Here is a 22,649-nt window from a genome sequence, read left to right on the forward strand (position 1 = left end):
ATCTGAGAACTAATGCTAAGTCCTTTTTAGTTTCCTGAGGAGGAATTGGCTTTGTCGTGCCCTCTTCACGACTGTTTTCATATGTTTGGACCATGATAGTTGGACACCATCGAACTTGAAGTTCTCATCCTGCTCCACTGCAGCCCCGTCGATGAGAATTTCGGGCATGCTCGGTCCTCCTTTTCCTGTAGTCCACAATCGGAGCTCTACGGACAATTCCTTCGACCTCATGGTTTGGTTTTTGTTCTGACATGCACTGTCAACTGTGGGACCTTTTTGTATAGATCGGTGTGTGCCTTTCCAAGTCATGTCCAATCAATTGAATTTACCACAGATGGAATCCAAGTTGTAGAAACATCTCAAGGATGATCAATGGAAACAGGATGAGCTCAATTTCGAGTCTCACAGCAAGGGTCTGAATACTTTAGTAAAATGATTTTTATTTGTAATAAATTAGCAAAAATGTTTAACAGTCTGTATTTGCTTTGTTTTTTGGGGGGTATTGTGGGTAGATTTGAGTTTGTTATTATAAAAATGTTTTTTTTTTTTATTTTTTTAAGGCTGTAATGAAACAAAATGTGGAAAAAGTCAAGGGGTCTTAGTACTTTCCAAATGCACTGTATGTGAGGGTCCTACAAATAGGACTTCTGTATACATATTTTGAAGGCTTCGAATGAGCTTCAATTTGCATCGTCAAATTCATAAAAACGCTGACATTTTACAATATGTAATACATGTTTTCGGATTAATTTACTCCCAATGTTTTTGTCGCCCAAGAAGAAGCACGAAGTCTAAGTTAAAACCATTTCATTTAACTAGGCCTACACACTAACCACAATTCTTGCCAGCTGTATGTCTTTCTTTCGAACAGCTTGCCAGTCTACAATTTTTTTTTTTTTTAAAGTACTGGCTGGCAGCGTTCAGTAATAAAATAAAAAAACACTGCGTAATCTAATGTAAAACACAAAACAGCCTGTATCTAGCTGTTTCTTATGGTTCTGAGCTTTTAGCTCGAGCGACTCGAGTGTGTTGTCTAATCCAGTATGCGACCAATGCTGCGGGAGGTGTAGCTACTTGAATTTAGGAAAGTAAAATGTATAAATTATATTTTAATTGACTGCATTTTTATTTAATTATATTGTCTTGAAGCCTATTCAAAACAGAATGGGACTGTATACGGAAGTAAAGCAGACAAAGGTGGTAATTTTTCCACTGTATTCTGTTTACCAACTCTGTTCAACCCTCCTCTTGGAAAGCTAGCCTATCCTCTGGCAGGATTTCCACCCCAAAGCTATTCTAACACACTTGCCTCAACTGATCAGCTGCTTCTCTGTGAACTGATTAGCTGATTCAGGTGTGTAGGACTGGAGCAAGGCCTGCATATACCCAGCTCTCAAGGAGATTTGGCCACTCCAGCTGGACATCAAATAAGCCATTTGATATCTGTCAAAACCCTGCATTTCAGTTGTCATTGTTGACATTTTTGAGAATATGGGCTATTGGTCACACTTCTCTCTTCAGCTCAACAGTTGGTATTTCTGAAGAACTGGAAAAGGCCCTATCACGTCAGGATTGGGGGCCAAGGCGGAGCAGTATTACTACAGTAAGTTTAACGTTTCCAGAGTTAACTAGGAAATGTGCTTGCTACTAAAGATGGGTTATGTTTAGTCTTTTTTTGTAACCCAAAACCAAACCTCTTGAGCGCTGGCTAGTTATTCAATTTGACTTTGGGGGTTGGTGTTTAAACCTGTACTGAACGGAAGCGGACAGTTCTCTCTCGCTCTCTCTGAATGCTGTTAATCTGCTGTCTGTCACAACAGGCTAGGTATAGCAGAGTCAAAAATCCCTAATTGTTGTGTAAATTATGGTTGAAATTGTATAACTTAAAAGAATAACATCATGTGAATTCACGAGCTGGGTTGTAGTGCGTTCGGTTACATCACTCGCTGACCTTTTTCATTGGCCGTCTGAAATAAAAAACAAACACTGGTTGTGGTGCATAACACGCAAGCCTGACTAAATCCTGAAAATACACTAAGCCTGAGGGGTCTCGTGGTGTGTGTGTGTGTGTGTGTGTCAAAGTATATGTGCTTTATACTAAACAGAGAATTGGTCTTTTCATTCACAGTTGAATTGAAGAAGGCGCCCTTGGATATGGTGAGTTAATGACCCCCCCCCCCCTGGCTAGAAGTTCAAGTACAGTATTCTTTGGCTACTGTAACCAAAAGCTTTACCTATGTGTTTAGACCCCACCCACACAGCGGGGTATACTACAAAGCAGGATCAATGAGTTAGCTGGCAAACTTTGATAAACAAGAAATAACTATTGATTTTCTTGTTTGTTAAGAAGGCAATACTTGTGTGTTTTGGTTGTTGGGTCATTTAGGTCCTGTCCATTTCAAGCTTTCAATAAAAATAAAAACTTTTCAGAATATTTAGGCAAGTTGGCTAGTGTACCTCTCCCCAAAATATTTTTGTTTAAGGTGTTCTTTTTTGTATCTCATAAACAAGAATGTTTTTGTCATTGAGCATTTTTGAATGTTTTAATTTAGAATAACTAGGTACTTTTTAGTTGCTTGACTTTAGGGGTCCCTGAAAAACAAGGATATAATGAACAAACTGAAATTAACACCTGCACAGCCAAAACATCTCACATTTTATGAAACAAAAACAGTTTGACAGAGATGAAAAAATATTAAGTAACTTCATATTTTGAGTGTCAATTAGAGTAAACTGTGTTGGCACGATGTTCCTTAGAGTGCCCAGTGGTATCGAAAGATTTGTCTTGTGTATGTCGCAAACCTTTAAGGAGCATTAGTAGTGTGGATATGACTTATAGGTCATAAGTGGGGGTTTTTCCCCAGCACATTCTTCAAAAAATTTTGTTTTATCTATTTCACCTTTATTTAACCAGGTAGGCCAGTTGAGAACAAGTTCTCATTTACAACTACAACCTGGCCAAGACGAGTTACACGTGGAATAAATAAATGTAATGTCAACGCAATAGAAAATTCTATATACAGTGTGTGCAAATGAAGTAAGATTGGGGCGGTAAAGGCAATAAATAGGCCATAGTGGTGAAATATTTACAATTTAGCAATTACACTGTAGTGAAAGATGTGCAAGTAGAGATACTGGGGTACAAAGGGTAAAAAAAAAATAATAATATGGAGATGGTTGGGTGGGCTATTTACAGATGGGCTACAGGTGCAATGATCTGGAAGCTGCTCTGCCAGCTGATGCTTAAAGTTAGTGAGGGAGATATGAGTCTCCAGCTTCAGTGACATTTGCACTTTGTTCCAGTCATTGGCAGCAGAGAACTCGAAGGAAAATCAGCCAAAGGAGGAATTGGCTTTAGGGGGACCAGTGAAATATACCTGCTGGAGCGCGTGCTATGGGTGGGTGCTGATTTGGTGACCAGTGAGCTGAGAAGGCAGGGCTTTACCTAGCAAAGACTTATAGATGACCTGGAGCCAGTGGATTTGGCAACGAATATGAAGCGAATGCCAGCCAACGAGCACAACATACATACTGTCACAACATACAGGTCGCAGTGGTGGATAGTATATGGGGCTTTGGTGATAAAGTGGAAATTATTGTAGTTCACATATCTCAAACCTTGTGAAAGCACTCAACAACGAATATATTCAGTAGGCACACACCATGCTTTGTTTGTTAGAGGTGTGTTCTTAAAATAGGTTAGTCTTGCCCTATCTCCACGTGGGTTCATAGGTCAGCCCAGACTCATGTTTATAAACAGTGTCTTGTCGGAAGCAGCTGCGAAGTAGCCTTGTAATCACATTGCCGTTTGCAACCGAAAAGCTGCACTGCTGTCACACACTCTGCCTTAACTTGATTTCACGCATCGCTTGGGCAAGCAAGGCACTCTGTGGTAAGTAGCCTACTCTGCTTTCCTTGGATTGTTTGACTGGGAAAGGTTAGTGTCACATTAATTTGACTGTACATCATTTTTAGCAGTTCATTCCCACTTTAATTGTTACATGGTTATATAGTGTGCAACAGGCTGCACTTGGCAATACGTTATTTGTGTCTTGAAATAATTGTCAGTATATTGCTTGTTGCACAAGTGTATAAAGTCACTCATATAAATGTTTTATATTTGTAAGTATCATGCATTAGATGCATATTATCGAGCAGCCCTTTGGTACCACTTAACGAATGGATCCTAGTATTTGCACCTCCTTATCCTAAGTCTGGTATAAGGAAGTTAGTCATTGATTAGCTCTGGTATTGGCAGGATTATCGACTATGCTTGGGTAGAAGACTAGGGATCTGTACCAGGTTATCAGAATTGACTGAGATACGCATGGTGATCTGACATCAACACTGCCACAAACATATGTTGGCCTAAACGGTAGTATTGATATAAAGTAGCCTGACGTAATGAAGCATGGGTAGCAGACAGTCTTTCTTGCTGTAGAATGTTTACAAATAATTGTATGATGCAGTACTCTACCCTAGGGGGGACAGATCATAGCAAAAATAACATGGCCTGTTTAATCTCAGTTACTGATATATAAAAATGAGAAGAGAAATCTTTATGCACCGGTCCATCAATTTAAGTACCACAATAAAAAAATAAATCTGTCAGTTCAAGCTACAGATACCAGTTTCAATTGCAGTCTCTGCGTCTCAATTCACCGCATCTGCTTATGTCGCCCTTCTGCATCTGCTGTCAAAAGTGGTAGAACTACAGGGCCGTTTGTCGGACCAGGAAACACCCCGAAAATTGGTCTTCTCACAAACGTCTGTAGCAGTTTTGCATACAAACTAATTTAACCACTCTATAGAAAGGGGAGACTCTTATGACCAGGATGTTCTCTGTTTTGCTCTATGACCCCCCCCCCCCCAACAATACCCCTCATCTCTGTCGATTTGGCCATTTTATGAATTATTTTCCATGGCGTAAGTGTATTAATGGCCATATTCAATAATTTATCAAAATGTTCATTTTTTGGGATACTTAAAGGGTTCCTAAATTCCTAATCAAATAGCTAAATGATCCACAGTATGACCTTAAACAATTCCATATGTCAGCTTAGATTTAAGATGTATTACTCTTGGAGATTATAAATAAGTCAATAACTGGTAGCTAGTAAATGTCAATATTATAAGTTGTAGTATATCAATATTAGTCACATGCATAAAAATAATCCTCGTCTCTGTGCACTCTTTAAATATACTTGGACTACAGATCTATAGAGCATGGATTGATGAGTCTGTCTCTAGCCTTCATCATGTCAGTCTCTGTCCTTACAAGTACAATATGTTAGATGCCTCATGAGATTAGCAAAACTGTAATTCTACCATAACTCAAATATAAGGTTGTATTACTCCAGGGTTTACTAATGACAAGAATTTAAACAAAATATGTTTTAAACTATCTTATGGATACAAGGACTGACAGATCATGACATCTAGAGCACTGTCTAATGAATTTTAACTTTACCCCAGGCCCATCCCTTAGCTGTATACCAAAACAAGTGGCGGAGCTGCCATTAAACATATCCTAGACTGTATCTTTAAAGGCATACAACCCTCAAATCAAACTCTCTGCTTTCAACCATATTGGGATTGTCTTAAAGTCAGGATGTGTCCATGTCCCCCCCCCCCCCCCCCCCAAAAAAAAAAAATCCTTAGCGGTCTTAATTCTCAGTGGGAGTGTAAAGAACCTTCCTGTAATGTGACCAGAAATGGGATGCACACTTTGAATCTGTAGATGAGTAGCCTAGAAATAACCAATGCTCAATGCATTAAATGTATTCAATACAGAATCCCTTAAATCTAAAAAAAAATGTTAGCTGACACAAGTTAGTTGAGTGCCTTTCAGTTATTGAGAGAAACTGCTTATGCACAACCAAATTGAAAAATTTCCCCTTGTGCAACGCAACTCACTCTTTAAGAGTTTTTTTTGGGGGTGGGGAATGATCCGATGGCCTGTAAATGCCGCCAATTGCCCATCCCTGGTCTAGATGATCCTGTATGCCAATCATGGCTGTGTATATAAATCTGTTTGACACGATCAGACTGAGCATTTCGATGACAAAAGGCTCAGGGAAATATATGATCAAAAACACATTTGGAGTTATTTTCATGAAATAAACACACTGATTTTATTAGACAGAGTGATTAAAACATACAAATGTAAAGACTGCATGTGGGCTTAAAATAAAGGTTGAAGTTGCACTACATATAAATCGCTCTGCCATTTCCTGGTTGCTAAAATTCTAATATTTCAGTTCATGTGACAAAATAAGTATAGTGTAGAGAATTATTGTACCATCTTAACCACTGTGAAATATATTTTCCAGTAACAAAAGTATTGTATTTTCAGCTGTTTGAAGCTGGTGTACAAAAGAAAGACTCATCTTCAATGGGAAGCTTAGAAATGGCACACATAGAACAATTCTACAGCCTCTTAGACTTGCTTTCAGTGTGTTACAGATCTTATTACTTTTCTATGATCGTTTGCTCTGGTCTCCCAAAAAGTTACATTGCCACTTTTAAATAAATAAAAAATATGGAGCCAAGGATGCAGAGCAGTGATCACCTTTCAAACAATTACACCGTTGACTGATTTTAATTTTAATGTCGTGGTGCTTTGTTGCACAATTGTTGGATTTGTTCCATTCCCTCTTGGACTCAAGACTGCTAAAGATTGTCTAGCTACTTTTTTGTTGAACTTCTCATTTCAAAGATCATGGGCATTAATATGGAGTTGGTCCCCCCCTTTGCTGCTATAAGACTGCTCTCTGGGAAGGCTTTCCACTAGATGTTGGAACATGGCTGCTTCCATTCAGCCACGAGCATTAGTGAGGTCGGCCACTGATGTTGGGCGATTAGGCCTGGCTCGCTGTTGGCGTTCCAATTCATCCCAAAGCTGTTAGATGGAGTTGAGGTCTGGGCTTTGTGCAGGCCAGTCAAGTTCTTCCACACTGATCTCAACAAACCATTTCTGTATGGACCTTGCTTCATGCATGGGGCGGCAGGGTAGCCTAGTGGTTAGAGCGTTGGACTAGTAACCGGAAGGTTGCGAGTTCAAACCCCTGAGCTGACAAGGTACAAATCTGTTGTTCTGCCCTTGAACAGGCAGTTAACCCACTGTTCTCAGGCCGTCATTGAAAATAAGAATTTGTTCTTAACTGACTTGCCTGGTTAAATAAAGGTAAAATTAAATGGGAGCATTGTTATGCTGGAACAGGAAAGGGCCTTCCCCTAAACTGTTGCCACAAAGTTGGAAGCACAGAATTGTCTAGAATGACATTGTATGCTGTAGCGTTAGGAAAATCTTAAGGGGCCTAACCCAAAACCATGACATACAGCCCCAGACCATTATTCCTCCTCCACCAAATTTTACATTGGCACTGTTTATTTGGGCCGGTAGAGTTGTCCTGTTATCCGACAAACCCAGATTCATCTGACGGACTGTCCGATGGTGCAGCATGATTCATAACTGCAGAGAACACATTTCCACTGCTCCAGAATCCAATGGCCGCACTCTGTGGTCCCGTTCTGTGAGCTTGTCGTCTACCACTTCGTGGCTAAGCCGTTGTAGATCCTAGGTGTTTCCACTTCACAATAACGGCCCTCACAGTTGACTGGGGCAGCTCTAGAAGGACCTATTGGAAAGGTGGAATCCTATGACGGTGCCAGGTTGAAATGCAATGCGCTCCTCAGTAAGGGCATTCTATTTCCCATGTTTTTCTATGGAAATTGCATGGCTGTGTGCTTGATTTTATACAGCTGTCAGCAATGGGTTTGGCTGAAATGGCCAAATCCACTAATTTGAAGTGGTGTCCACATACGTTTGTGTATATAATACCAGTCAAAGGTTTGGACACCTATTCATTCCAGGGTTTCTTTATTTTTACTATTTTCTTCATTGTAGAATAATAATAATGAAGACATCAAATCTATGAAATAACATGTGGAATGATGCAGTAACCAAAAAAGTCAAGATATATTTTATGTTTGAGATTCTTCAAAGTAGCCACCCTTTGCCTTGAACAGCTTTGTACACTCTTGGAATCCTCAACCAGCTTCATGAGGTAGTCACCTGGAATGCATTTCAATTAACAGGTGTGCCTTAAGTTAACTTGTGGAATTTCTTTCCTTAATGCATTGGAGCCAATCAGTTGTTTTTTTGACATGATAGTGGTGGTATACAGAAGATAACCCTATTTGGTAAAATACCAAGTCTGTATTGTGGCAATAACGACTCAAATAAGCAAAGAAACAACAGTCCATTACTTCAAGACATGAAGGTCAGTCATTCTGGAAAATTTCAAAAGCTTTGAATGTTTCTTTTCAAGTGCATTGGCAAAAACCATCGGGCCCTATGATGAAACTGGCTCTCATGAGGACCGGCCATTGGAAAAGCAGACATAGAGTTACCTCTGCTGCAGAGGATAAGTTCATTAGTTACCAGCCTCAAATTGCAGCCCAAATAAATACTTTGGAGTTCAAGTAACAGACATCTCAACATCAACTGTTCCGTGGAGACTGCATGAATCAAGCCTTCATGGTTGAATTTCTGCAAAGAAACCACTACTAAAGGACGCCAAGAAACACGACCAATGGACATTAGACCAGTGGAAATCTGTACTTTGGGCTGATTTGAGGTTTTTGGGCTAATTTCAGGTTTTTGGTTTTGTCCGTGTCTTTGTGAGACACACATGTAGGAGGAAGTGTGATGGTCTGGGGGTGCTTTGCTGGTGACACTGATTTATTTTAAAATTCAGGGCACACTTAACTAGCATGGCTACCACAGAATTCTGCATCGATACGCCATCCCATCTGGTTTGTGCTTAGTGGGACTATAATTTGTTTTTCAACAGGACATTGACCCAACACCTCCAGGCTGTATAAGGGCTATTTAACCAAAGAGTGCTGCGGTGCTGTATCAGATGACCTGGCCTCCACAATCACCTGACCTCAACCCAATTGAGATGGTTTGAGATGAGTTCTACCGCAGAGTGAAGGAAAAGCAGCCAACAAATGCTCAGCATATGTGGGAACTCCTTCAAGACTGTTCAGGGTGAAGCTGGATGGAAAAATCCCAAGAGTGTGTAAAGCCGTCAAGGCAAAGGGTGGCTACTTTGAAGAATCTAAAATGTTTTGTTTTTTTGGTTCTGCATGATTCCATGTGTTATTTAATAGTTTTGATGTGTTCACTTTTTCTATAATGTAGAAAATAGTAAAAATAAAGAAACTCTTGAATGAGTAGGTGTCCAAACTTTTGACTGGTAAAAAGTGCCAATATATGAATTCTGTATAAAAGACATAGAACACAGCACACTACCAATGTTTTGAAAATGTAATAAAAATAAGTGATTTGGTAGTGTTGTGTACTTTCAATCTATCTTCAATACGGTTGCTGGTCTACGGGTTTCAATGCTCTCTGTAGTTTGGCTTCTTCAGTTTGTCTGGGGTCTGTCCCAAGCACTGTCTGTGTCTAGCATCAAAGCAAGGGTACCCTTGCTAACAATCCCCATTACCTTACCCTCTTTCTAACTCTGGTCTTTGCAGTTAGTTATTCCCATTCAACTCCCTAGCATCCCCCTTACCCCCAGGCCTCTCTGGAGAACTTATGAAGATCATTTGACTGGAATGCTATGTCTGCCTCTGGCGGAAAAACATGAAGGGGGGAAAAAAAGCAAATTTCTCACACTTTCTCCGGCTAGCTCTTTGGGGAGCTTATTGTGCTCAGGCTGCAATTAGATGAAAGCCCATTTGTCCAGTCTTTTATTTTAAATCAGATTGGTTATTATGAGATCAGTTGGGTAGCTACTTCATCAATTTCTAGGCTTATAACAAAGTTTCTTACGTGTGTGTGTGTGTGTGTGTGTGTGTTCTCTTTACCCATTTTAGGGGTGTCATAGCGGGGAGACGATGCGGGTCCACACTCACACCAAGTTCTGCTTCCTATGTGTGCTCACCTTCCTGTTCCACCAGTGCAGCCACTGCCACGGCGACAGCCAGAACCATCACCACGGCCATCACCAAGGCGACCATAGCGGCGCTGGCGAACATGATGGTCATGAACACGCCCACAGCGACCTGCAGATCTCCCAGGCTCCTTATGTGGGCGGAGGAGGGTCTGGTGGGGAAATAGATGTGCAGAACAAGGGTCCTGGTGAGGTGCTAGAGCTGGAGCAGCGCTTCTACATCCACCAACTGTTCCGGCGTTACGGCCAGCGCGGCCAGCTAGACTTCCGTGGCTTCCAGAGCCTGCTGCTCAGCCTGGGTCTGGGGGAGGTGAAAGTGGTGGGCTTGGAGCATGAGGAGCTGGGCCACGATCACGTTGCCCACCTGGACCTGCTGGAGGTCCAGGAGGGGCTCCACTCGCCCACCCACGAAGAGCCAGGGCATGGCCATGGGCATAGACACCAGCATACACTGGGGAGGCCCCACGCACACTACCACCCACACACAGATCCAGGGCCAACTCACTCCCCCTGCAACCAGCTTGCGACCGGTGCCAGTCCCACTGTAGATGATGGTCCATTGGAGGATCACGACCACAAACATGACCACGGCCCAGTGAAAGACGGTGACCACACTCATGATCATAAACCAAATCATGACCACGAACAAGACAAAGGGCACAAACTCAAAGACCACAGCAATAAGACTCAGCCTCATCATGATCATGAACACTATCATGACCTCAAATCCCACACACACCCCCATCACTCACAAAACAACACAGACAGTCCTCAAGCACATCAAGAGCAGCCGTCCACAGCCCCGGCACAGGCCCGCCAGGAGCAGCAACCAGGGGCCGAGGCTTCAGAGGTCCCCATTGCCAAGCCCTCGGCCCCACTTACCCTACCTCCAGAATCCAAGCCCAAGAGGCCAAGGAAACCCAAAGGCCAGTGGGCACGAAACCAAGACCACCATAACCACAGTCAGGAACATGACCACGTGCATGGTCACAGTCTTAGTTCTGCGCCTAGGGGGAAGAGGGCGGCAGGTGAGCCCCACTTGAGCCCCATGTTACCGGTGCCAGCCCTGCCCAGGCATCAAGAGGACGTGGTTCATCAGCATGAGGAGGTGGGGCTTATTTATGTGTGTGTGTGTGTGTGTGTGGTTCATCAAACAGTCATTACACATCCTTTACTACTCAGTGTGTAATGACTGTTTGATGAACCTTTTCACCCCTGTCCACCATCTCTTCCTCCCTCCTTCCTCAATCTCCAGTGTCTGAATCTGACCCAGCTCCTCAACTACTATGGCCTGAGTCCAGACTCCCGCATCTCACCCAGCCAGTTCACCTACCTGTGCCCGGCCCTGCTCTACCAGATTGACAGCCGCGTCTGTATCCGCCACTATCACCAGGTGGACTTGGGGCAGGCCGCCCTGGAGCCAGCCAACTCCGGTAAGGCCCTGTGATTTCACTCGGTGACTGTAATGCATTTATGTATCTTACCTCATCCACTAACAAGGTGCCCATTGTGACTTTTGTGTCAATGTGACAATTGTGGTACTCATGTCCAAAAGCCTAGATAATATTATTGGATTGTTCTGTGGATGTAAGGCTTTGAATCTGTTTTGAATGGTGCAACTCACACATGGGTGGCAGTATTAGGGCCTATTTACACTAGATGTGTCAGTCCACACCCTTCTGTACACACTTAGCTTCTGTTGCACGCAAACAAACTGAGCACTGCAAACTACTTTTTTTTTTTTTTTTTCAGCAATACAGCCCTGCTTCTTCGGTAGCACATAGTGAGCTTGAAGGCTCTTCTGTGTCGAGTGAGAACACCTACTCAAAAACATGCCAATAGCTTTGAGTCTCTTGATTTGACGTGTGCCTTAACTTTTATGCCAAAGTTTATTTGCCATCAGCATTTCCCAAGGCTCTGCAGAACATTGCCAAAACATAAGGGCTGCACAAAGGTTGATCTTACTTATGTTTTTTGTCCTTTTATTGGTGTGGTGAATTGATACTACTTGTGGCTGGATAGGCCTAAGTGTTTTTCTGTTTTGACATGCGTATGATGCAATGGCACTCTCAGTACTGCAATTTAGCTTTTAGCTGCCAAGTACTACTACTAAAGTATTCTTACCCATGACAATACATCTAAATGGTAAAGGCCTTGGACAACAACATTTAGCAAAACTGCCAATCAGGGAATACTTCCTGTCGAACCTCAATTCTTCAGTTTCAAATATCTTCCAACTCTCTTAATCATATCACATGGTCTCCATTGGTCATTTCACAGTCGCTCCATCATTTGATATGTTAAATATTCAAAAGAAAAACATTTTGAAGATTGTAAGCATAGCCAAAATATTATTAAAATCAGCAAGGCCAATTCAGTTGTATGTCTCAATGCTCTTGAAACAGCAGGGTTCCAAACTGTTTCATGAGGGATTGGAAAAGGCTGTCAAACCACCACACTGAAGTGCAAAGGGTGTTCCATTTTTTTATTTTATTTTGCTCATATTACATGGTTTATACATTCCGAAAATACCTCATCTTTTGTGACAACTTAGCATGTCACACCTAAGCATGTAACTGTGTTGACAGTTATTGTTCAAAAAGTAATTTTGCATGCCGAAAAACTCCAGGCAATATCAGCAGCATACTGTAATCAAACTGCACACCGTGCCCAGCTTTGAGCGATGACCAGCGAGCGGTAGATGGCCTGTTCTTGCACATCTGCGAGGCACCTTCATCATTCAAATGCAAAAATGGTTTGTGATATTAGGCTTTATTAGTTGAGTGACAACCTACAGTATGTAATTTGCTAGGTTATTGTTGTCAATGCACGGTTGAAAATGTGTGTTTTACTGGAATGAAAGTAAGTTCTCATCTGGCTACACGGTGCCTTCAAAGTATTTATACCCCCTGGACTTATTCCACATTTTGTTATTACAGCCTGAATTACCCATCAGCCATCATCACACAAACCCAATAATGACAAAAATAATCATGACATATTTTTAGTACGTTTAACTGAAAATTAAATACAGAAATACACTGCTCAAAAAAATAAAGGGAACACTAAAATAACACATCCTAGATCTGAATGAAATCTTATTATTAAATACTTTCTTTACATAATTTGTGTGATAGTTGAATGTGCTGACAACAATCAATGGAAATCAAATTTATCAACCCATGGAGGTCTGGATTTGGAGTCACACTCAAAATGAAAGTGGAAAACCACACTACAGGCTGATCCAACTTTGCTGTAATGTCCTTACAACAAGTCAAAATAAGGCTCAGAAGTGTGTGTGTGTGTGGCCTCCACGTGCCTGTATGACCTCCCGACAACGCCTGGGCATGCTCCTGATGAGGTGGCGGATGGTCTCCTGAGGGATCTCCTCCCAGACCTGGACTAAAGCATCCGACAACTCCTGGACAGTCTGTGGTTGGTGGATGGAGCGAGACATGATGTCCCAGATGTGCTCAATTGGATTCAGGTCTGGGGAACGGGCGGGCCAGTCCATAGCACCAATGCCTTCCTCTTGCAGGAAGTGCTGACACACTCCAGCCACATGCAGTCTAGCATTGTCTTGCATTAGGATAAACCTAGGGCCAACCGCAGCAGCATATGGTCTCACAAGGGGTCTGAGGATCTCATCTCGGTACCTAATGGCAGTCAGGCTACCACTGGCAAGCACATGGAGGGCTGTGAGCCCCCCCCCCAAAGAAATGCCACCCCACACCATGACTGACCCACCGCCAAACCGGTCATGCTGGAGGATGTTGCAGGCAGCAGAACGTTCTCCACGGTGTCTCCAGACTGTCACGTGCTCAGTGTGAACCTGCTTTCATCTGTGAAGAGCACAGGGCGCCAGTGGCGAATTTGCCAATCTTGGTGTTCTCTGGCAAATGCCAAACGTCCTGCACGGTGTTTGGCTGTAAGCACAACCCCCACCTGTGGACGTCGGGCCCTCATACCACCCTCATGGGAGTCTGTTTCTGACCGTGTGAGCAGACACATGCACATTTGTGGCCTGCCGGAGGTCATTTTGCAGGTCTCTGGTAGTGCTCCTCCGTGCACAAAGGCGGAGGTAGCGGTCCTGCTGCTGGGTTGTTGCCCTCCTACGGCCTCCTCCACGTCTCCTGATGTACTGGCCTGTCTCCTGGTAGCGCCTCCATGCTCTGGACACTACGCTGACAGACACAGCAAACCTTCTTGCCACAGCTTGCATTGATGTGTCATCCTGGATGAGCTGCACTACCTGAGCCACTTGTGTGGATTGTAGACTCAGTCTCATGCTACCACTAGAGTGAAAGCACCGCCAGCATTCAAAAGTGACCAAAACATCAGCCAGGAAGCATAGGAACTGAGAAGTGGTCTGTGGTCACCACCTGCAGAACCACTACTTTATTGGGGGTGTCTTGCTAATTGCCTATAATTTCCACCTGTTGTCTATTCCATTTGCACAACAGCATGTGAAATTTCTTGTCAATAAGTGTTGCTTCATCAGTGGACAGTTTGATTTCACAGAAGTGTGATTGACTTGGAGTTACATTGTGGTGTTTAAGTGTTCCCTTTATTTTTTGGAGCAGTGTATATCATTTGCATAAGTGTTCACACTCCTGAGTCAATACTTTGTAGAAGCACCTTTGGCAGTGAATAGAGCATTGAATCTTTCATGGTAGTTCTTTAAGAACTTTCCACACCTGGATTGTGCAACATTTGCCCTTTTTTATTATTAAAAAAAATCTTCAAGCTCTGTCAAATTGATCATTGCTCGACAACCATTTTCAGTTCTTGCCATAGACTATCAAGTAGATTTAAGTCAAAACTAACTATGCCACTCAGGAACATTCACTGTCTTTTTGGTAAGCAACTCCAGTGTAGATTTGGCCTTGCTTTAGGTTATTGACCTTCTGCTTTACACCAGTGTCTGGTGTAAAGCAGACTGAACCAGGTTTTCCTCTAGGATTTTGCCTGTCCTTAGATCCATTTTTTTTTTTTTTTTTTATCCTGAAACTTTTTTTCAGTTTTACTTTAGTGCCTTGTTGCGGACAGGATGCATGTTTTGTATTTTGTAAGGATCAAATCTTTCAACGATGACAAAGTTAGCAGAATGTTGGTCAAAATCCATCTCATTCCATCCTCACCCACTGCCGGCCGCTTGCGCTTCTTCATCAACATATTTGGGAGTGAGTGGAAACGCCAACCGGTTGCTTCATGTTTATACATCCGGTGAAATATCTGGCTCATTGTTCTCTCTGCCTGTATCTTTGTAGTGACTGGGTGTATTGATACACCATCCAAATTGTAATAAGTTCACCATGCTCAAAGGGTTATTCAATGTCTGCTGCTTTATTTTTCTTACCCGTCTACCAATAGGTGCCCTTTACAAGGCATGGGAAAACCTCGCTGGTCTTTGTGGTTGAATCTGTGTTCACTGCTCTGAGGGACCTTACAGATAATTATATGCGTGGGGTATAGTCGTTCAAAAATCATGTTAAACACTATTATTGCCGACAGAATGAGCCCATGAAATTTATGTGACATTTTACTCCTGAACTTATTTAGGCTTGCGGTAACAAAGGGGTTGAATACTCAAATTTCAGCTTTTAATTAATTTGTAACCATTTTGAAAAACAATTTCACTTTGACATTATGGGGTATTTAAATTCAGGCTGTAACACTTTCTGAAGGTACTGTAAATCTTTCATTAACACACAAACTTCAGAGTCCCGATGCAAAATTTGTGCGGTGTGGCTGAAGTCCACTATAAAAATGAAGTTCATTAAGATGGCACTGAAAAAGGAAAGAGGGCACGGATGACTCATTGGTGAAGGACTGGAGTCTCTCTCATGGTGCAGCGAGAGACACCAGTAGGGCATCCCTCACTTGGAGAGAGCCTACCTCTTGTTTACATTACATTACATTTAAGTCATTTAGCAGACGCTCTTATCCAGAGCGACTTACAAATTGGTGAATTCACCTTCTGACATCAGTGGAACAGCCACTTTACTCCCCGTAAACTTCCACTTGTGTGCTCAGAAAATGTCCTGTAAGTTCTCATTCTTTTTTACTCACACTGCAAATTAGGACAGTCTTTCTTTCTGGTGCCTCGGCTCGAAGGAGAATCATAATTGGAGTGAGGGCCAGTTCGTCTCTTTCCCCTCCTTCCCCATATTTCCACCCGGCTGTACCTGATAAGGGTAATTAAAGGGGGGGGGGTGGTATGAGTTATGCAAGTGTGAAGGACCCGCCAGTGATGTTCTGTCTGATTTACAGTTGCCTCAGGATTATAGGGGGTTTTGCCTGATGTGACAAGTAAGATATTACTCAATGGTAGCAACTGCCTCTGTGGCAAGAGGATACATTTCAAAACAATAGACATGTTGCAAAAGTTTGAAGTATGAAGAAAAAAACTCTCCAGGAAAAACATCTGGGACAGACTGATATTCTGCAAAAGGTACAGGGATTGGACTGCTGAGGACTGGGGTAAAGTCATTTTCTCTGAATCATCTTTCCGATTGTTTGGGGCATCCGGAAAAAAGCTTGTCCGGAGAAGACAAGGTGAGCGCTACCATCAGTCCTGTGTCATACCAACAGTAAAGCATCCTGAGACCATTCATGTGTGCGGTTGCTTCTCGGCCAAGGGCTCACTCACAATTTTACCTAACACAGCCATGAATAAATAATGGTACCAACACATCCTCAGAGCAACTTCTCCCAACCATCTAGGAACAGTTTGGTGACCAACAATACCTTTTCCAGCACGATGGAGCACCTTGCCATAAGGCAAAAGTGATAACTAAGTGGCTCGGGGAACAGAACATCGATATTTTTGCCAGGAAACTCCCCAGACCTTAATCCCATTGAGAACTTGTGGTCAATCCTCAAGAGGCGGGTGGACAAACAAAACCCCACAAATTCTGACAACCTCTAAGCATTGATTATGCAAGAATGGGTTGCCATCAGTCAGGATGTGGCCCAGAAGTTAATTGACAGCATGCCAGGGCGGATTGCAGAGGTCTTGAATGAAGTGTCAACACTGGAAATAGACTTTTTGCATCAACTTCATGTAATTGTCAATAAAAGCCCTTGATACTTATGAAATGCTTGTAATTATACTTCAGTATTCCATAGTAACATCAAAAATATTTAAAGACACTGAAGCGGCAAACTTTTGGCCACGACTATATGTCCACATCCCCATCAGACTATTTTATTGGTACACAGTACCAGTAATGTAAAAGTTTGATTTAAAAAAATATATATATATATAGTGCCTTGCGAAAGTATTCGGAACCCCTTTAACTTTGCGACCTTTTGCCACATTTCAGGCTTCAAACAAAGATATAAAACTGTATTTTCTTGTGAAGAATCAACAAGTGGGACACAATCATGAAGTGGAACGACATTTATTGGATATTTCAAACTTTAACAAATCAAAAACTGAAAAATTGGGCGTGCAAAATTATTCAGCCCCCTTTAAGTTAATACTTTGTAGCGCCACCTTTTGCTGCGACTACAGCTGTAAGTTGCTTGGGGTATGTCTATCAGTTTTGCACATCGAGAGACTGACATTTTTCCCATTCCTCCTTGCAAAACAGCTCGATCTCAGTGAGGTTGGCTGGAGAGCATTTGAACAGCAGTTTTCAGTTCTTTTCACAGATTCTCGATTGGATTCAGGTCTGGACTTTGACTTGGCCATTCTAACACCTGGATATGTTTATTTTTGAACCAGTCCATTGTAGATTTTGCTTTATGTTTTGGATCATTGTCTTGTTGGAAGACAAATCTCCGTCCCAGTCTCAGGTCTTTTGCAGACTCCATCAGGTTTTCTTCCAGAATGGTCCTGTATTTGGCTCCATCCATCTTCCCATCAATTTTAACCATCTTCCCTGTCCCTGCTGAAGAAAAGCAGGCCCACCACCATGTTTGACAGTGGGTATGGTGTGTTCAGGGTGATGAGCTGTGTTGCTTTTACGCCAAACATAACGTTTTGCATTGTTGCCAAAAAGTTCAATTTTGGTTTCATCTGACCAGAGCACCTTCTTCCACATGTTTGGTGTGTCTCCCAGGTGGCTTGTGGCAAACGTTAAACAACACTTTTTATGGATATCTTTAAGAAATGGCCTTCTTGCCACTCTTCCATAAAGGCCAGATTTGTGCAATATATGACTGATTGTTGTCCTATGGACAGAGTCTCTCACCTCAGCTGTAGCTCTCTGCAGTTCATCCAGAGTGATCATGGGCCTCTTGGCTGCATCTCTGATCAGTCTTCTCCTTGTATGAGCTGAAAGTTTAGAGGGACGGCCAGGTCTTGGTAGATTTGCAGCGGTCTGATACTCCTTCCATTTCAATATTATTGCTTGCACAGTGCTCCTTGTAATGTTTAAAGCTTGGGAAATCTTTTTGTATCCAAATCCGGCTTTAAACTTCAACAGTATCTCGGACCTGCCTGGTGTGTTCCTTGTTCTTCATGATGCTCTCTGCGCTTTTAACGGACCTCTGAAACTATCACAGTGCAGGTGCATTTATACGGAGACTTGATTACACACAGGTGGCTTGTATTCATCATCATTAGTCATTTGGATCATTCAGAGATCCTCACTGAACTTCTGGAGAGAGTTTGCTGCACTGAAAGTAAAGGGGCTGAATAATTTTGTACACCCAATTTTTCAGTTTTTGATTTGTTAAAAAAGTTTGAAATATCCAATAAATGTCGTTCCACTTCATGATTGTGTCCCACTTGTTGTTGATTCTTCACAAAAAAATAGTTTTATATCTTTGTTTGAATCCTGAAATGTGGCAAAAGGTCGCAAAGTTCAAGGGGGCCAAATACTTTCGCAAGGCACTCTATATATTTTATTTTACCTTTATTTTACTAGGCAAGTCAGTTAAGAACAAATTCTTATTTTCAATGACTGCCTAAGAACAGTGGGTTTAACTGCCTGTTCAGGGGCAGAACGACAGATTTGTACCTTGTCAGCTCGGGGATTCGAACTTGCAACCTTTTGGTTAGTAGTCCAAAGCTCTAACCACTAGGCTACCCTGGTCCAATATGTAATATCGGCATTTCCTTTTAATCCAGAGGTTAGAAAAAATAGGAGGGATACTAAGTGTGGATTTAAAAGAGAACATGAATCGGCGTACAATGACACCTTTGTTTTTATGCCCTGGATTTCTAATCCCTTAATATTGTTGCATCTGTTTTTAACAACTAACATTTCGATGGCAATAATAAATAGATTTGCCCATAGTGGAAAACCCTGTCTTACTATTGACTATTATTATATTCTTATTTTTACTTTCTGAGATGCAGTTTGCCAAAAGGCACCTACAAGTGGGCTGTCATGTGGCTTCCATCTAGCCACTCTACCATAAAGGCCTGATTGGTGGAGTGCTGCAGAGATGGTTGTCCTTCTGGAAGATTCTCAAATATCTGCAGAGGAACTCTAGAGCTCTGTCAAGGTGACCATCTGGTTCTTGGTCACCTCCCTGACCAAGGTCCTTCTCCCCTGGTTGCTCGGCAGCCAACTCTAGGAAGAGTCTGGTTCCAAGCGTTTTCCATTTAAGAATGATAGAGACCACTGTGTTCTAGGAGACCTTCAATGCTGCAGTAATTTGGTACCCTTCCCCAGCGCTGTGCCTTGACACAATCCTGTCTCGGAGATCAATGTACAATTCATTCAACCACATGGCTTAGTTTTTGCTCTGACATGTACTGTCAACTGTGGGACCTTGTATCGATGGGTGTGTGCCTTTCCAAATCCTGTCCAATCAATTGACTTTACCACCAAATCCAACACTCCCCACTTTCAGATTTTGGACAAGAGTCAGCTCTTGCTTCACCTCTTCCTCTCTGACACTATTTAATTTAAAAGGCCAAGGAACTGGTGTGAAAGCGGAATATGAAGCGGCAACACAACAAATACTGATGCAGAATCTTCTAATAATAATGGTTGGCACTAAAGTTAAAAGCTGGGTTTCATCAACAGATTTATAGAAAACCTATACATGATTATGGTGACAGTTAACAGCCGTAACATTAGCTTGCTTGGCCATACACCTAAAATCTCATTGGTTGAAGTTGTTCCAACTTCAGAAGCACTAAAATGCATTCATGTCACCTTCACCAACTGGGAGCTACGAGATTTCAAGGACTATCTGACTGTGACAGTTTACCTGGCTCAAAGGTTAGCCACCTTTGTGGCATATGCACACTCACTTCATGTGCATCAACACCTGAAGGGTGTGTCACAAAGCAGGATAGAGCAGTTGGTGACCAACTTTGGTAAACATTTTCAATTTAACTCAGGATAACCGGAGGGGCGTGGCTCACAACTGCAGCATATTATAGGATGTTTGCTGCAACAAGGGTGTGTTGACAATGTTGTTCCAGTCCTCAAGCCCCCCCCCCCCTCCATGCAGATGGGGGGGGTAGAGGTCGTTTTTTTTTATGCCCTTTGGAATGTCAGTGGTGCTAAACTCACACCATTTGAAGCTCCCCTGATGACCATTAAAAGGGATTAAGCCAGAGAGGACACTAAACCTTGACTCACATAAACAAGATGTTTTCACACAAATCCCGATGTAACATCCCTAGCCACTTAACCTCTTGGTGTTAGGGGGCAGTATTTTCATTTTTGGAAAAAAAAACGTTCCTGTTTTAAACGGGATATTTTGTCAGGTAAAGATGCTAGAATCTGCATATAATTGACAGCTTTGGATAGAAACACTGACGTTTCCAACACGGTAAAGATATTGTCTGTGAGTATAACAGAACTGATGTTGCAGGCGAAAGCCTGAGAAATCCAATCCGGAAGTGCCCCAGGTCTTGAAAAGCGCTGCGTTCCAATGACTCCCTATTCAGCTGTGAATGTACCATCAACGAGCTTACGCTTTCTACTATTCCCCAAGGTGTCTACAGCATTGTGACGTAGTTTTACGCATTTCTGTTAAAGAATAGCCATAGGCGGCCATCATTCCAATCCGTCCTAGTGAAAAACGAAATGTCCCGACTGATATATTATCGAATAGATATTAGAAAAACACCTTGAGGATTGATTCTAAACAATGTTTGCCATGTTTCTGTCGATATTATGGAGCTAATTTTGAATATTTTTCGGTGTTGTGGTGACCGTGATTTCTCAGCCAAACATGAAGAACGGTAATATTTTGGGGAAAAATGAACTTTGGCTAAACTTTACCTGGGAGTCTCGTGAGTGAAAACATCTGAAGTTCATCAAAGGTGAACATTTTAATTTGATTGCTGTTCTGATTTCCGTTACAAGGTTGCCTGCTGCTAGCAATGCATAATGCTATGCTAGGCTATGATAAACTTACACAAATGCTTGTCTAGCGTTGGTTGTAAAGCATATTTTGAAAATCTGAGATGACAGGTGATTAACAAAAGGCTAAGCTGTGTTCCAATATATTTCACTTGTGATTTTCATGAATAGGAAGATTTATGTCCGTTGCGGTATGAAAATTAGTGTTAGATGAAGACAACTGTCCCGTTCACGGGATGAGGTGTCACTACAGTTAAACAGAGCCATGTAAATCATTAATTTGGTCCCCTATGAATCCACACGCTATTTACCGGTTTCCCTACTTCTGGAGTTTATTCAGTAAACATAACATTTAACTGTTTGCCAGTTAAGGGCCCAATGCAGCTGTATTTATCTATATCATAATTTATTGGCAACAATTGCACTGCATTTATTTAAATGTTCCTCAATCTACACACAATTCCCCATAATGAAGCAAAAACAAGTTTTTATATACTTTCGCACATTAAAAAAAATAATAGAAATACTGTATTTACATAAGTGAATACTCAAAATTGAGCTCAGGTGCATCCTGTTTCCAGTGATCATCCTTGATGTTTCTACAACTTGATTGGAGTCCACATGTGGTAAATTCAATGATTGGACATGATTTGGAAAGGTGCACACCATTCCTATATAAGGTCCCACAGTTGACAGTGCATGTCAAAGAAAAAACCAAGCCAAGGTCGAAGGACTTGTCCGTAGAGCTCAGACAGGATTGTGTCAACGGATCTGGGGAAGGGTACCAAAACATTTATTCAGCATTGATGGTCCCCAAGAACAGTGGCCTCCATCATTCTTAAATGGTAGAAGTTTGGAACCACCAAGACTCTTCCTAGAGCTGGCCGTCCTGCCAAACTGAGCAATTGGGGGAGAAGGACCTTGATCAGGGATGTGACCAAGAACCCGATGGTCACTCTGACAGAGCTCCAGAGTTTCTGTGGCAATTGAAGAACCTTCCCAGAAGGACAACCATCTCTGCAGCACAACACCAATCAGGCCTTTTTATGGTGGTGGCCAGACAGAAGCCACTCTTCAGTAAAAGGCACATGACAGCCCACTTGGAGTTTGCCTAAAGGACTATCAGACCATGAGAAACAAGATTCTCTGGTCTAATGAAACCAAGTTTGAAGTCTTTGGCCAGAATGCCAGGCAACACGTCTGGAGGTAACCTGGCACCATCCCTATGGTGACGCATGGTGGTTGCAGTATCATGCTGTAGGGAAGTTTTTTTCAGCGGCAGTGACCGGGAGACTAGTCAGGATCGAGGCAAAGATGAACAGAGCAAAGTACAGAGAGCTCCTTGATGATAACCTGATCCAGAGCGCTCGTGTTATTAGCAGAGAGGTTTGGATCCCTC

The 22,649-nt window shown here is 42.3% G+C and overlaps 1 protein-coding gene across 4 annotated transcripts in view; it reads left to right on the plus strand.

Annotated features, from left to right (window-relative positions):
* slc39a10 (solute carrier family 39 member 10) overlaps nt 1–22,649 on the plus strand; it is a 72,308-nt gene that overhangs the window by 17,132 nt on the left and 32,527 nt on the right. For 2 of the 4 annotated variants that reach the window (XM_064975740.1, XM_064975744.1), the window contains exons 2-5: nt 1,522–1,603; nt 2,129–2,157; nt 9,892–11,076; nt 11,224–11,401. In XM_064975740.1, coding sequence (XP_064831812.1) covers nt 2,155–2,157; nt 9,892–11,076; nt 11,224–11,401 — 1,366 coding nt within the window. In that variant the 5' untranslated portion in view covers nt 1,522–1,603; nt 2,129–2,154. Of the gene's footprint in view, nt 1–1,521; nt 1,604–2,128; nt 2,158–3,807; nt 3,893–9,891; nt 11,077–11,223; nt 11,402–22,649 lie in introns of those variants that run through there. The other 2 variants (XM_064975741.1, XM_064975742.1) reach the window with 2 other exon arrangements.

The sequence above is a fragment of the Oncorhynchus masou genome, chromosome 10 (assembly GCF_036934945.1).
Source record: "Oncorhynchus masou masou isolate Uvic2021 chromosome 10, UVic_Omas_1.1, whole genome shotgun sequence".
Taxonomy (NCBI): Eukaryota; Metazoa; Chordata; class Actinopteri; order Salmoniformes; family Salmonidae; genus Oncorhynchus; species Oncorhynchus masou.